This window comes from Scyliorhinus torazame, chromosome 1 (assembly GCF_047496885.1).
Source record: "Scyliorhinus torazame isolate Kashiwa2021f chromosome 1, sScyTor2.1, whole genome shotgun sequence".
Lineage (NCBI taxonomy): Eukaryota > Metazoa > Chordata > Chondrichthyes > Carcharhiniformes > Scyliorhinidae > Scyliorhinus > Scyliorhinus torazame.
The window spans coordinates 258,416,756-258,432,407 of NC_092707.1; the positions used below are offsets into that span (position 1 = coordinate 258,416,756).

A 15,652-nucleotide genomic window follows, 5' to 3' on the forward strand; every position below is an offset into this window, starting at 1 on the left:
TTCGCTTTCTTTTTGTTGGGGGGGGTTTTGTTGAAAATTTGTTGAAAAACTTGAATAAATATATATTTGTTTTAAAATGTTTTTGGCGGACCTTTGCCTCAAACCTAACCCCCCCCCCCCCCCCCCCCCCCCCCCCCCCCACGCCAGCACCACCACCCCTCCACCAGAATAAATATTGATCTTTTAGTGCTTACGTTCCCCCCTTCAAAAATAAATCGAAATACTCAGCAGCTGAGTGCTGACTGACAGATTAGAATCACCACTGGGTGAACTCACTGATTGTTCTTTGCCCTGCTCCTCAGGCTGAGCACCACGCTCTGCTTCGGGCCAACTATCTGGATGTCTGAGAGAATTCGTCGCCTTCATCTGTGCTGATGCTTCAAAAGTTCCAGATCATTAGGCTCAACAGGAGCAGAACTGACCTGGACTAAAGTAACTCATTCTTCAGTCTGACGATATAGCCAGCTCTGCAAGTTCCCCATTAGTGCATCCAATTAGCCCTGGTAGATAACACTTGCTCCTTAAGAGTTTAAAGGTTACAGGTTCCATTCCACCCCCTCCACCCCCCCCCCCCCCCACCCCCCACTCCTGACCCCCAACCCTCCCCCAGGGGCTCAAAAAACCTCAGTACTGAGAGAATGCATAAGACCATAAGAATTAGGAGTAGAATTAGGGCCATTCAGCCCACTGAGTCTGCTCCACCATTCGATCATGTGCAGAAGTATTGGAGGTTGCTGCCTTTAGAATTAGACGGTAAACTAGGCGGGTGTGGTTCAAATGAATTCCATGGTGCTATGAGAAGACGAATAGCTGATGTTAACCCCGTAAACAACGTCATTAAATTAGACTAGCAGGTTGTTTCCTGGTTGTGGGATCTTGCCGTGCATAATTGTGGTTGCCACATTTGCCAAAGACAATTATAATGCCTAGATTTCAAAAATAGCTCATCAGTTGTACAGGGGGCGATTCTCCAAAATGGTTCACCGCCGCTCCAGCCTCCCTTCCGGCGGCAACATGGGCGCCGCGCCAACCCACGCAGGCGCAGTTGGGTCGCACCAACCTGAGCATGCGCAGTTGTGCCGTGCCAACCTACGCATGCGCGGGGAACTTCTTCAGCGCGCCGGCCCCGACGCAACATGGCGTGGGGATTCAGGGGCCGGTCGCGCAACAAAGTAGGCCGGGGGGGGGAGAGAGGCCGGCCCCTCCGATCGGTGGGCCACGATCGTGGGCCAGACCCCATCTGAGGCCCCCCCCCCCCCCCCCCCCGGTGAAGGAGCGCTACAGGCCGCCCCCCCCCGACCTTTTGCGCAGAGTTCCCGCCGGGCAGCGACCAGGGGTGAACGGCGCCGGCGGGACTCTGTCGTATACGCGCGGCCACTCGGCCCCATCCGGGCCGGAGAATTGGCGGCCCCGCCGATTACAGCGGCCCGCGGCTGGCGCCGCGTCAAACACACCGGCGCAAATGGCACGATTCTCCACACCTCGGAGAATTGCGCGCTGGCGCAGTTGCGCCGATTCTCCGGCCCGGCGCGGGGCTTGGAGAATCACCCCCAAATTGCCTGGGGTTTCTGAAAGGATTAATTGTAACACTGGTTTTCTCTGCCTTAACAAACAATACCGTAGCTATTTACTGAATAATCTCACTAATTTACAAAAGAGTAGGGCAACTGGAAGCAGTCAGTGATTATTTTGGTCTCCATTCTGCCACTTTTATTCTCACCCACTTTTCAGGAATATCAGCTTCTGTGGTTCGAAACAAAGATTGAGTCCAAGCCACCTAATGTGCTTGCTGATGTACATTGGCTCCTAATCTGGTAATGGTTCAATTTTAAAACTCTCATCCTTGTGCTCAAATATTTCCATGGCCGTCCCCTTCCTTAGCACTGTGCTATCCTCCAATTCTACAATCCTCCGCAACCTCTGTGCTCATCACCAATTTCATTTTTTCCTGTATTGGAGGACTGGATTAGGTCCTAAACTTTAGAATTACCTCCTTAAATTGTTAAAAAAGATAATTTACAGGATATGGAAATTACCCATCTCTCTTTGCCCTCGAGAAGGTGGTGGTGAGCTGCCTTCTTGAACCGTTGCAGTCCTTCAGGTATAGGTATACCCACAATGCTGTTATGAAGGGAGTTCCAGGAAGTTGCCCCAGTGACAGTGAAAGAACGGCGATATATTTCCAAGTCAGGGTGGTGAGTGACTTGGAGGGGAACCTCCCGGTGGTGGGATTCCCAGGTATCTGCTGCTCTGGCCTTCTAGATGTTAATTGTTGTGGGTTTGGAAGGTGCTGCCTAAGGAACCTTGGTAAATCTTTCCATCTCTCTGGTTTCCTCCCGTCTCCTTCAACGTGGTCCTAAAAACCCATCTCTTTGTTCATGATTTTGGTCAATTGCCCAAATATCCCTGTATGTGCTGACAAAGTTTTGTCTGAGAACATTCTTGTGACATGCCTTTTGATGACTTTTTGCATCAAAGGTGCCAAACGCAAAAGTGGTTAGCACTGTTGCTTCATAGCGCCAGGGTCCCAGGTTCATTTCCCGGCTTGGGCTACTGTCTGTGCGGAGTCTGCATGCTCTCCCCGTGTCTGTGTGGGTTTCTTCATCACAGTAACTTCGTCACAGTGTTAATGTAAACCTACTTGTGACAATAATAAAGATTATTATTAATGGATAGGTACAGCAAAGGTTCAATCAAGGGGTTGTCTCCATGTTTGCTTCCACAAATGGCTCTGTCTAACACTACACTGACCCCTAGCTGTGGGTCATGTGTTCTCTTACATCACTCTGGGGTGGTACTATACTCAGATCCTCAATAACCCTTTATGTCCCAGATCCTTATACTACACCTCCCCCAAATCTTTATCCAATGTATTTACAAGTTATCCCAGTTTACCCCAAGTATTGACATCATTCCAATACCCCATTTCTGTCCCTCAGGTTTCTGAGTTCATAGGTTTAGGTGGTCTGGAGGCCTTATAACCCTTTCATATCTTGTTCTCACTGCTGTCAGAGGAATGGAATGCTCTCTCACAGCAGGTAAACTTTGTTGAATTGGAGGTTGTTCTGGCATCGGTGTATCTTTTCATCCTCTCTGATCTTTTGGCATTGAATCATTCTTTGTTGATTTCCAAACAGCTGGCTGATCCTGGTCTTTATGGGGTGTACAAACCCCGAGCTTGTCTTCTTGGTGTATTTTATCCATCTTCCTTTGTGAGGCTCACTGTGACCCACGCCAGGATGGAGAATGGTACTTAATGTTGCGAGGGTGTGGCTCGGTAGAGCTCACCTTTGTGTTTGGCTACGTGGTGTGCTGTTATCAATGGATAGCTGCTACTCAGTTCCAGCATTATTTGTGGCAATATCATACTGGCTGAGGATTGCATCATCTACTCTGTGGTCTCAGGGTTTATCTCTCTGATGGAAGCCAGAGGTTGATTTTCATTGCTGGTTTCTTTCTTGACTGTCATCTACTGCAGGTGGTGTGGTACCATCTGAGTGTTTGGCTGATCTGACCAATGGGGGCTTCTGGCACCTGTAATGAAACTTGACAAACCGGCTTTGCAAAGAGAGAAGACAATTCAGTGCTGAAGTCACAGTCGAGAGAATCCTTCTAGGAACTCTCGGGAACCTACAGGTCTGTATAATTTACAACTGTGGCTGTTTTTACATCTTCTGCTGTTTGAGGAGATCTGGGGCTACATCTCTATTCAGGTTGGAAAAAGACTGGTTAATCATGAAGTTTTTCAACTCGAAGATTTTTTAAAAAGTTCAGTGTACCCAATTATTTTTTTCCAATTAAGCGGCAATTTAGCATAGCCAACCCACCTAACCTGCCCACCTTTGGGTTGTGGGGGCGAAACCCAGGCAGACACGGGGAGAATGTGCAAACTCCATATGGACAATGACTCGGTGCCAGGATCGAACCCGGGTCCTCAGCGCCGTAGGCAGCAGTGCTCACCACTTGTCACCATGCTGCCCGCTCAGCTCGAATGTTTGCCGCCATACCTTAATGGTTCCAGAACATGCCTATACAGGAAGTTGGATTTCACTGGGCCCATCAAGTGGTCTGTCTGTTATTCATAACCAGAAGCCTCTCAGCCATTGTTGTTTTTCCAATTGGACCATAACATTGGATCCCGTAACCAACCTAAAATTTGTGAGATGGCGATGAACCGAGAAGCCCATTTTCAGGAAAGAAAATTCAGGATCTTTGACCTTACCAAAGATGCATGGCTATGTGGTCTCGTTGTGTGCTGTCTTGATCTTATGAATTCTCTTGGGATCTTCCATGCATTTTGATGTTTTGGCCTTGCACATGTTCACGAAAAGTCCTATTGAGTCACACTGAAAGGATCGGACTGAAATCACTCAACAATGTTCATGCCTGTGGTGATGTGCTTTGCTCCACGACACTAGCATAGTTGCTCTACTGCTCTACTCACTTAATACCCACAAAGTACTTGTGTCAAACTTTGGCTTTTGCTGGGTTTTTAAAGTTGCTGACTTAGTTGCAATTAACTTTTTAAGAATAAATTTAGAGTGTTTATTTGCTGTAACCTGTTTTGATACATGTTTGTAATAAAATACATTATAAATTTTTTTTTAAAATTTAGAGTACCCAATTATTTTTTTTCCAAATAAGGGGCAATTTACCCTGCACATCTTTTGGGTTGTGGGGGTGAGACCCACGCAGACATGGGGAGAATGTGCAAACTCCACACGTGACCCAGAGCCGGGATTGAACCTGGGTCCCTCAGCATCGTGAGGCAGCAGTGCTAACCACTGCACCACCGTGTTGCGTGATTAACTTTTAATCTTTCTTTTTCTTAGTTTGGACAGAGCTTGGCTGCCACTTGCTCAGGGGCCGACTCAGGAATCTGGGGCGAAGTTCTCCGGTATCGGCGCGATAACCGCCGACTGGCGCCCAAAACGGCGCAAATCAGTCGGGCATCACGCCGCCCAAAAGGTGCGGAATGCTCCGCATCTTTGGGGGCCGAGCCCAACCTTAAGGGGCTAGGCCCGCGCCGGACGAATTTCCACCCCGCCAGCTGGCGGAAAAGGCCTTTGGTGCCCCGCCAGCTGGCGGGGTGGAAATTCGTCCGGCGCCGGCCTAGCCCCTTAAGGTTGGGGCTCGGCCCCCAAAGATGCGGAGCATTCCGCACCTTTGGGGCGGCGTGATGCCCGACTGATTTGCGCCGTTTTGGGCGCCAGTCGGCGGTTATCGCGCCGATACCGGAGAATTTCGCCCCAGATTCCTGAGTCGGCCCCTGAGCAAGTGGCAAGGAAAAGGCCTTTGGTGCCCCGCCAGCTGGCGCGGAAATGACATCTCCAGGCTGCGCATGCGCAGGAGCGTTAGCGGCCACTGACGGCATTCCCGCGCATGCGCAGTGGAGGGAGTCTCTTCCGCCTCCGCCATGGTGGAGACCGTGGCGAAGGCAGAAGGGAAAGAGTGCCCCCCACGGCACAGGCCCGCCCGCGGATTGGTGGGCCCCAATCGCGGGGCCAGGCCATTGTGGGGGCACCCCCCGGAGCACTGTCCCGCCGGTAAGGTAGGTGGTTTAATCTACGCCGGCGGGACAGGCATTTTAGCGGCGGGACTTCGGCCCATCCGGGCCGGAGAATCACGGGGGGGGGGGCGCCAACCGGCGCGGCGCGATTCCCGCCCCCGCCAAAATATCGGTGCCGGAGAATTCGGCAACCGACGGGGGCGGGATTCACGCCAGCCCCCGGCGATTCTCCGACCCGGCGGGGGGGGGGGGTCGGAGAATCTCGCCCCTGGTTTCTTGGTCTGTGATTTGAATGGCCATTTATGGTTACTGCAGGACTGTCCAGGAATTTATCATTTTTCGCTTACTTCTGCTAGGTCTACTGACTCTGCACACTCTGGGTATTGAAGCTGGTTTTTCCATGGGGTTGAATGGAGTCTTCTGCTGCAATGATGAATCGAACTTTTGCCTTCAGTTTCCAAGCCTTTCTTTGGAGTTTTTCTCAAGGATTTGTTTCTGCAACTCAGCTTCTTGAGCTTTTCTGCAGATCAGTATGATTCTTTGATCTTTTTCTTCAGTTTTCCAGAATTTTAATTTTCTTCTGCAGCGCTGGTGTTGGAGAATGGAGTGTGGATTATGGACTGAGGCCCTCCGGAGTTTTGAACGCCACATTCTCACGTGCGACGCTTGGCTTAATACAGCTTAAAGTAGTGTGTAGTGCAGTGTTCTTCAAACTTGGGTCGCGGGCGGGTGTCGGGAGGGTCGCGGAGCCATCCTTCGCGGTGCTCCCGATCGCACGAATCAGCCACAGCAGCTGGCTTTTAATAACGCCGGCTGCAAGCGGCCTTCAAAATGACCGCAAACGTATTTTTAAAAATCAGCCGCATTGCGCATGCGCGCCCGATCATCGGTGCGCATGCGCAGTGCGGCCATTTTAAAAAAACGGTCACAGTTTTTTGTTTTACAACTTCAGGTTTTTTAAAATTCATTTTATTCATTTAAGTTTTATTTTTTTCATTTATTTTGTTCATTTTATTTTTATTTATTTTTTTACAAGTTCGGGGGGGGTTTTATTTGATAAAATTGTACAGGAACAAAATGCAGAACTTTAGACAGATGGAGACTCCATACTTTCCGACACTGGAAAGCTTCCCCTTCATCCAACAGGTTCCATTGGAGGAGCGTGTACGCGGGTCAATGGGACCCAAAACCATTTCTCCATTTTTGTCAGCAGCAAACAAGGTAAGAGAAAATGGTGGGTCGCGAAGGTCGGCCGGGTTGGGTCACGAGGGTCGGCCGGGTTGGGTCCCGAAGGTTGGCCGGTTGGTAAAAATGGGGTACCCCGGAAAAAAAGTTTGAAGAACACTGATATAGGGCACATCTGTACAGGATGAATCCGTTTTTTGCAGGAGTGGAGGACAAGTGCGAGCGCGATGGAAGGGGATCTGGACAACCATGTGCACATGTTCTGGTCATGTTCTCAGCTTGTGGGGTTCTTGGTCTCCTTCTTTAGCACAATGTCGATGATTTTAGGGGAGGCAGTGGCGCAGTGGTATTGTCGCTGGACTAGTAATCTGGAATAATGCTCTGCGGACCCAGTTGGGGGGGTTTGTGTGTTCGGGTGTTGTTTAGGTGGGATGTGTTGTTTTGATGTTATGCATAAAATGGAAAATATTTGAATAAATATTTTCTTTAAATGTTCTTCTGCAGTGAGGTTTTGAGTTGTTCCATTTGCTGCCACCATGTTGTAAGCTGTTGGGCGTAGTTCCATTAGGTCTTATTTGTAGTCTTAGGTAGTTCAACGGTAAGTATTTAATAATTACTAGAAACTATACACGTAGGAACAGTAACAGTCCTATCTAGGAGAAGTCTCCATGCTTGTTTCTATACACTGTTCTGTTAACACTGCACTGACCCCCTAGGTGCGGGTATGAGTTCTCTTACATCACAATTGGGTGAGTGCTGTACTCGGTCCCACATTATCCCTTCATGTACCTGACCCTTTATACTACAGCCTCCACTTATAATGACGGCCCATGTAATGAATCTAGTCAACACAATGGATGGTAAAACTGCCCTGTTTGAACACAAGTGTTTTAACAGCACAGGATCTTAAAAATGATTCCTCTTGAATGAAGCTAAGTAAAGGTGGGCCTTTCATTGCCCCTCTCGGCAATGTTGTGGCACTAGGCTGGTTGTCAATGTGGCTGGAGGGGGGGATTTAAAATGTAGGCACGTCTCTTTGCACCATTTTTTTTTTGCTGTTGATTTATAGACACTTTTATTATTACTAATAAATCATCCTTTGAAAGTCCAGCCACTTTAAGACCTAACCAGACGTTACACATGAAAGAAAACAATTCACGGCAACAGTGCACTGGAGCAGAGAAGGACTCAGGTGTACAGGTCTGAGAAAAGGGGAAGGACTCAGGGAGAAGCTTTGAAAACTGTTCGACCACTTCATTAACACGTCGGCTGAGATTGATCCTACTTTTGCAGGGATACGCTGAGAGGAGTTCAGATTCGTCTTCTAATCAGTCAAAGTCCTCGGTCGGATTCGAACTCGAAGCTCAGAGGTGTTCAGAACGTGTGGGTTGCCTGTCGAGGGAGGCAGTCGGGGCAGAGAAATGTAAGGGAGATTAGGATGGGTGTGCGAGCGAGCGGGCATTTGAGCGGGATTAGTTATTGGGACCGTGACATTTCTCCTGGTTTCGTACTGTACTTTGAACAGCTTTGCAGGTGAGGGGAGGTTGTGGGGTGTGGGTGGGGAGGGGGGGTTGCAAAGGAGGAAACCACAGGAATTTTTCTCTTTCCTAACTGCACAGAAGCACGGTAAGGCACGCACACAAAAGAGTCTTCAATATTTGGTGAAACATTGATTCAGTGTCACTTTAACAGTGTGTCTGCCTGCGGTGAAATCTAAAACTAGTGCCAATGTAAAACTGCCTTTTCTGGCTCGGTGCCAACACCTTTGTAATGCTTATTGGTTCAGATGTGAGAGACTTGGTCTGAAGTTTGATTCTGTTCCTCTCTCTGCACTCTCTCACTGGTATCCTCCTCCTCCTCGCGCAGAGGGGAGCAGAGCAGTCGGAGTGTCTGTGAAGCGCTGTCATCAGTAGTGAACGCTGTAGGACTCATCCTCCCCTGACTGTGTGGTTTTCTTTCTCCCTAGGTTGGTCAATTGATATGAAGTGCAGTCCTCCAGGCGACAGTGTCAGACTGTGACACTGAGAGCTGCGTTGGTTTTGGTTCGTCTCTCACCCCCCATACCTCCCCCCCCCCCACCCCACTCCTTCCCACACCCTCACCCACCCCTCTCTGGATGCTGGTCATGGCAATTCCACTCCATCACAAATCACCTGCAATTGCTTTGCTGCAGAAGATTCAGGCTAGCGATTTGGACACTTTTGGCAGGCAAACTCTTCAGTTACCTATAAGTGGCGATGGACCTCTGAATGAAATCTATGTGGAAAAAAATCGAGCAGGAGCAATGAACTACCCAGAAGGGGGCTACGAATTTGCCGCTGCAGCTACCTTGTACAACACAGCCAGTCTCGGCTACGCAGCCTCCTCTGACTCACATGGCTCCGGCAACATTGGTGGTCTTCACTCCCTCAACAGCATGTCGCCGAGCCCACTGGTCTTTTTACAGACCGCGCCCCAGCTCTCTTCCTTCGTTGCCCATGGACAACAGGTCCCCTACTACATGGAAAATGAGCAGAGCAGCTGCAGCAGTTTTGGACTGCGAGAGGCCCCCCCTTCCACTTTTTACAGGTAAGGAGATGACTTTCTCTGTTCTCCTGAATAGCCTACAGAATGGATGTGGGGTAGTGTTGGTGGTGGTGGTGGGGGGGGGGGGGGGGGGGGGGGAGGTGCAATGGCAGAACTTTCAGCCGACTCCCTTGAATATTGCACCCTTACCCTGAAGTCTGCTGTGTATCCGGGAGTGAGTCTGAAATAACCACATTTGGACATCACACTCTTTTTCATTTCCTGTGCAAACGTATGTTAAGTCGGATGAGATTTTATGAGATGCATCTCACTTCACCCAATGCTTGCCACGTTTAGATTGGGCTGCGTGCTTTTCCCCCTCCTCTGAGTGAATCTGGCTAGCGGGCTGCTTCAGCTTTGGGTGTGCCCCGGATTTTACTCTGAAGTTCTTTGCAACGTCGCGACGGTTGCTGGAATTTGGGTCTGACCTTAATTGCACAGACTTTACATCGCAGCCGAAAATGTGTCAGCAGAATTTGAGCCCCTGAATAGTTTAACTTTTGATTGGAGTTTCGAGGCGTTATTAACAAGACTGGCTCTCCTGGAGGAGACAGAACATTCAATCAGCTTGTGGCTTATCAGCTTCCTTGACAAAATAGACGTAATACCTTTAGCCCTTGGAGGAAGGGGAAGAGTAAACTTTAGGGGTATTTTTCACAGTTCTTAGATTACTTGCACTACCCTTGCTAGTGAGAACATAGTAGGTGTAATTGGGTAGTCCAGTCTTCCTCCACCACAGTGAAATTTGATGCTGTTGGCAATTTGAATTGACCCAGGTTAAAACCAAATCCAGGCGAGAAATCTCAGAACCCAAATAAAGCTCCTCAAAGCTCCAAATGTAACGAGTTCCACAACGGAAACATTCCGTGGGAGGTTTTTAGTGAATGATCAATCCTGGGAAGAAAATCCCTTTCGGTTCTCTGACATTCTCTCGCGTGTAGGTATAAAATGGAGGCAAATTCAGTCTCTGGCATTAAGTAATAATATCATTGACAATTTGGTATCTCCTGAACCAAATTTTCTTATCAACACTCAAGGCTTTAAAGAATAACAGGGATCCACATTAAAGAAATGTACGCTGCTCTGGTAGAAGTAGGAAAGGATTCACACACACTGGCCTCTACATAAATGACAGCAAGAGGTGATTTGTAGCCCAACTATATTAGACACAGGTTTTTCTATTCTTCGATTTCTCCCAACATGTTGAGGCAAGCTTCCTTTTACGCTTGCTCGGGCCACTGTTGTGTTTCATTTCGATTGTGCAATCAATAGTTTGGATACCAATCCGGTGAACAACACAAGGTCAAATGTGTATTTTTTTCCCCTCAAAAAATAAGTCTGTGGCCTGAGGAGCTTTGATAAAGTAGACAGGGAGAAGCTTTTTCCACTGTGGGGAGGGGGTTGGGATCGGAGGGTCGTAGCCTGAATATATCTGGCAATAGAACCAGAACGGAGATGAGAAATATTTGCTGCGCAGTTATGACCTGAAATGCCCTGCTTGAAAGGGTGCTGGTAGCAGATCCAATAGGGAAAACATCGCAGGGAAATGGGGGAAGAGTAAATATTAGGGCGTGTGGGGGGACAGTTGCGGTGGCCTTATTGGATAATTATTTTGAAAGAGCCCGCACACAAACAATGGTCCGAATGGCCTCCTGTGTTGTGAGTTTCGATGACTGATTTGTGTTGCGGTTGTTTGGGTTTGGCGCAGTGAGATCGCCTGCTCATTGCGGGAGCGGTAATGGTTGTATTCAGTTTCATTGTCTACATTTCGGACTATAGACTGGAAATTCCCTGCTGGACCTGGGGAGGGAGCGAGCAATTTCATTGGGAAATGCAAAGAAACCGCAGCCAAGGAGCATGGAGCAATAGCAGAAGCAATATAGAAAGACAATGGATACATTTGAGCAATCGATTGCCCGTGAACATTCCAAGTATATTTTGGTGGGGCCCAACAGGTCCTGTACGTGTGATCTGTGGAAATGATGCAGTATTGCCAAAGAATCCATAGAAACCCTACAATGCAGAAGGAGGCCATTCAGCCCATTGAGTCTGCACCGACTGTTCGAAAGAGCACCCTACCTAGGCCCACTCCCCCGCCCTATCCCCGTAACCCCACCTAACCTGCACATCTTTGGACACTAAGGGACAATTTAGCATGGCCAATCTACCTAACTTGTACATCTTTGGACTGTGGGAGGAAACCGGAGCACCCGGAGGAAACCCACACACACACAGGGAAAACGTGTAAACTCCACATACACAGTCACCCAAGGCCAGAATCGAACCCGGGTCTCTGATGCTGTAAGGCAGATTTATATTTATTCTCCTTTTATCACACACTTCACCATGACTGCCATCATGTGGAGTTTGAGCTTCTTATTAAGGAGCTCCCTCCTCCATTGCTGTCCTCCTCACCAGCCCTCCAACAGTGAGCTGGGTGTGCCCCCAAGTAGACCACCCCATCATATTTTGTTCTAACCATTCCTGTGGAGAGACCTCTGGACTGCACACTTTACTCTGCTTCCCCGGGGGCCCAAATCTCCAGTTCAGGAATGCCAGACACAGGGCTGTATGTAGCACCTCAGCCAGCCTAGCTGTAGTGGTCGGAGGCCAATACCATGAGCTTGCTCAGACCCGCCTTGACCCCCTCCCTGTTGACTCAATTGCTTAGCGAAGCCCTGTGGGTGGTCACAGACTGCATCCCCAATGGAGGAAATTAGCCAGATCACCATCTCCCGATCACGATCAAGACACCCCAGTTGGGGGCAATGATGGGTGAAGATGAGGTGGGAACTGGATCTGACTTGGTGGCGATGCCCTGGCTGGGTCATTAGCGTTGCAACTCTTCCTCTCTCACATCGTGCATGAAAAATGGGTTCTTGACCAAGATACCAGGGAGACATGACATCCTCACAACTATTGGATGCGTTTCTCAATGGCAACCTCCTGGTTTAGAGCCCGACCCACTGGGACTGGGAGCCTGTACACAGAAACAGGCTCAGACCAGCAGGCCGTTGACACTCTTGGGAGAGGAGTGCAAATTGGCTTGAGGGCAAAAAGAAAATTAAATCCTATCCCAGGAAACCTCAATAAAAATAAGTAAGGCTGTCAGCATCCAATGTTTAACTTCAATAAGATGTCAGAATTGACATGGAAAAAAAAGTCAACAAATGTTCTGAGGGGGCAGCACGGTAGTGCAGTGGTTCGCACTGCTGCCTCACGGCGCTGAGGTCCCAGGTTCAATCCTGGCTCTGGGTCACTGTCCGTGTGGAGTTTGCACATTCTCCCCGTGTTTGCATGGGTTTCACCCCCACAACCCAAAGATGTGCCGGGTATCTGGAGTGGCCGCGCTAAATTGCCCCTTAATTGAAAAAAAAAATGTTCTTAGAATGGGGCCCAGGAGATGTTTGGAGATCACTGGATCAAAAAACACAATTTTACAATATACATTACGCCAAGGATTTTGAGGGAAACATTCTGTCTGAAAATTTGGAATTGTAGAATGTTCTAGCACACAGACTAGCCATTTGGCCCAACAACATTTTTCTTTTGTCCACATGAGGCACCCAGTCTAATCCCAGGTTTACTCAGTCCCAAACCCTTTAACATTCCACCCAGTCGAATCTCATTTTATTCAGTCCCAAATCCTTTAATATCCCACTCAGTCTAATCCTACACTTACTCACTGTTCAAACACTTTAACGTCCCATTCAGCCCAATCTTTCTATTGCTCACCCCATATATACTTTAATATCTCCTCCAGAGTAATCTCACTTTTCTGTTCACTCCCAATACCTTTTAATATCCCATCCAGACTAAATCCGCTCTCCTCTCATTCCTCAAACACTTTAACAGGGGAGGCTGCGGCTCAGTGGTAACATTACTGGATTTAGTAATCCAGAGGTGCAGGGTATCGTTTTGGGGACCTGGATTCGAATTGTACCACGACAGATGGTGAAATTTAAATTCAATAAAAAGCTGGAGCTGAAACTATCCTTATAACATTTAAGATGCATTGAGATGAGCACTTGAAACATCATAGCATACAAGGCTATGGACGAAGTTCTGGAAATGGGATGAGAATAGATAGGTGCATGATGGCCAGCACAAACACGATGGGCCAAAGGGCCTCTTTTCGTGCTCTTTATGACCCCAATATCCCACCCAGTCTAATTCTACTCACCTTCTCATTCCCCATACACTTTTATACCTCATCCAGTCTAATTGCACGCTTGCTCCCTCCCTATACTATTTAATATGCCACTCACTCTAACCTCACTCACCTGCTCGTTCATCATTCCATTTAGTACAGTATCTTATTCATTAATAGTAATAAATTGTATTTCAATTGCAATAATAATGTAAGGATGAATTCATGGAATGCATTCAAAGTACTACAATTTTCGAGATCAATGTGTCAAGGAGCCAATTAGGGAACATATTATTTTACATAGAAGCAAAATACTGCGGATGCTGGAAATCTGAAATGAAATCAGAAAATGCTGGATAAACTCAGCATGTCTGAAGACAGAAACAGAGTTAATGTTTCCTAAGTAATATGTTATTTTATATCTAGCATTGTGCAATGTTATATGTTATTTTATATCTAGTTAATTAATAACATTGTAGTAAAGGAGCTTCCGAAGAAGAGTGATCATAACATGATAACATTTGATATTGAGTTTGAGAGTAATTTAGTTAAGAAATTAGGGTCTTAAATCTGAATAAAACAAACTATGTAGGTATGAGGAGTCAGTTGGTTAAGGTATACTGGGAAACCCGACAAAAATATGTCACAAGCAATGGCAAACATTTTAAAGAATTCATGTATAATTCACAATAAATATACAATCCCTAAATGAATAAAAACTCCACAGGAAATCTAGTGTCATGTTGGCTAAGAGATACTTTTGTATCGAAGGAAGAGTCTTTAATATTGTCAAAAGACTGTTGAGCTCGAGGATAGGGAGGATTTTAAAACTCAGCAAAGGATGACCTTGAAATTGAAAAAAACAAAATAGGACATGAGGGTAAACTAGTTAGAGACATCAAAACAAGTTGTCATACCTTCGATAGGTAAGTTCAATGGAAGAGATTAGTGAGAGTGAATATGGATCACTGAGAGGCAGAGAAACAGGATAAATTGGAATGAGGAGCAAGGAAATCACAGAGACATTAAATAAATAATTTTTATCATTAATAGACAATGACACAAACAACATTCTGCATGTAATGGGAAACCAAGGGCCTACTGAAAATCGGGACTTAAGGATATTAGCATTAGTAAAGAAAAAATGTCAGAGAAATTAAAGGGACCAAGAGCCGACAAATTCCTTGGACCTGATAGATTCCACTCTATGGTTTCAAAAGAGGTGGCTACAGAAATACAGGATGCTTTTGATCATCCAGAATTCCCAACAATCAAGAATGGTACCCATGGATTGGAAGTAGTAAATGTAACCCCGCTATTCACTGAAGGAGCGAGAGGAAAAAAACAGGGAACTATAGTCAGCTAGTCTGACATCAGTAGTGTGGAACATGCTTGAATCTGATTTGGGACATTTGGAGAATCAAAATATGGTTGGTCCAAGTCAACCTAAATTTATGGAAGATAAATTGTGTTTGACAAATCCATTAGAGTTGTTTTGAGGATGGGGTGTATAAGAAGGGACCAATGGATGTGGTGCATTTGTATTTTCAATGAGCATTCAATGAGGTACCACACAAGAGGTTAGGAGGCATGTTACTGGCATAATATATTCGCACGGATTAGGGATTGGTAAATGAACAAAAATAGCTCCAAGCTACAACATTCACATTAAAGTGTATGTTGCCACAGCAACTCAGACTCCATGAAGGGTTTGGTTGGCTCACTTGGCTGGACAGTCAACGTGGATCAGATTGGTGTCTGTAGTACCGGGTCCAATCCCCATTCTGGCTGAGGTGGATTCAGGATCTGACCTCTTGTCCTACCCGTGGTGGAAGTTGTGGTGCTGTGGGTCGGACCTGCCTTTGGTCAGAGAACTCAAGCATAAGATGGATAGAAAACAAAGTAGGAGAAGATTAAGGTTATTTTCAGCTTGGTGGGTTGTAACTAGTGGAGTGCAGCAAGGATCAGTGCTTGGACCTGAACTATCTGCAATCCATATCATTGTCATAGATGAAGAGTGAATTATACCTAGATTTGCTGATGGTATGAAGTTAGATGGGAAAGTAACCTGTGAGAGGGATGCAAGATGACTACAAAAGGATTTAGACCTTGGTTAAGTGAGTGGATAACCTCATGGTCCATCATGTTCCTCACTCTATCATTACGATCAATCCAGGGAAACCTGGAACACGGAGGAGCATAGAACAGGCCAGGACCAGCACCAGACAGACCTCAAAATGAGG

The 15,652-nt window shown here is 47.0% G+C and overlaps 1 protein-coding gene across 1 annotated transcript in view; it reads left to right on the forward strand.

Annotated features, from left to right (window-relative positions):
- Positions 1-7,975: 7,975 nt before the first annotated feature.
- The window catches only part of esr1 (estrogen receptor 1), a 465,450-nt gene continuing 457,773 nt past the window's right edge, over positions 7,976-15,652 (forward strand). Inside the window, exons 1-2 of the mRNA XM_072505188.1 lie at positions 7,976-8,117; positions 8,661-9,262. Coding sequence (XP_072361289.1) covers positions 8,811-9,262 — 452 coding nt within the window. The 5' untranslated portion in view covers positions 7,976-8,117; positions 8,661-8,810. The remainder of the gene's footprint in view (positions 8,118-8,660; positions 9,263-15,652) is intronic.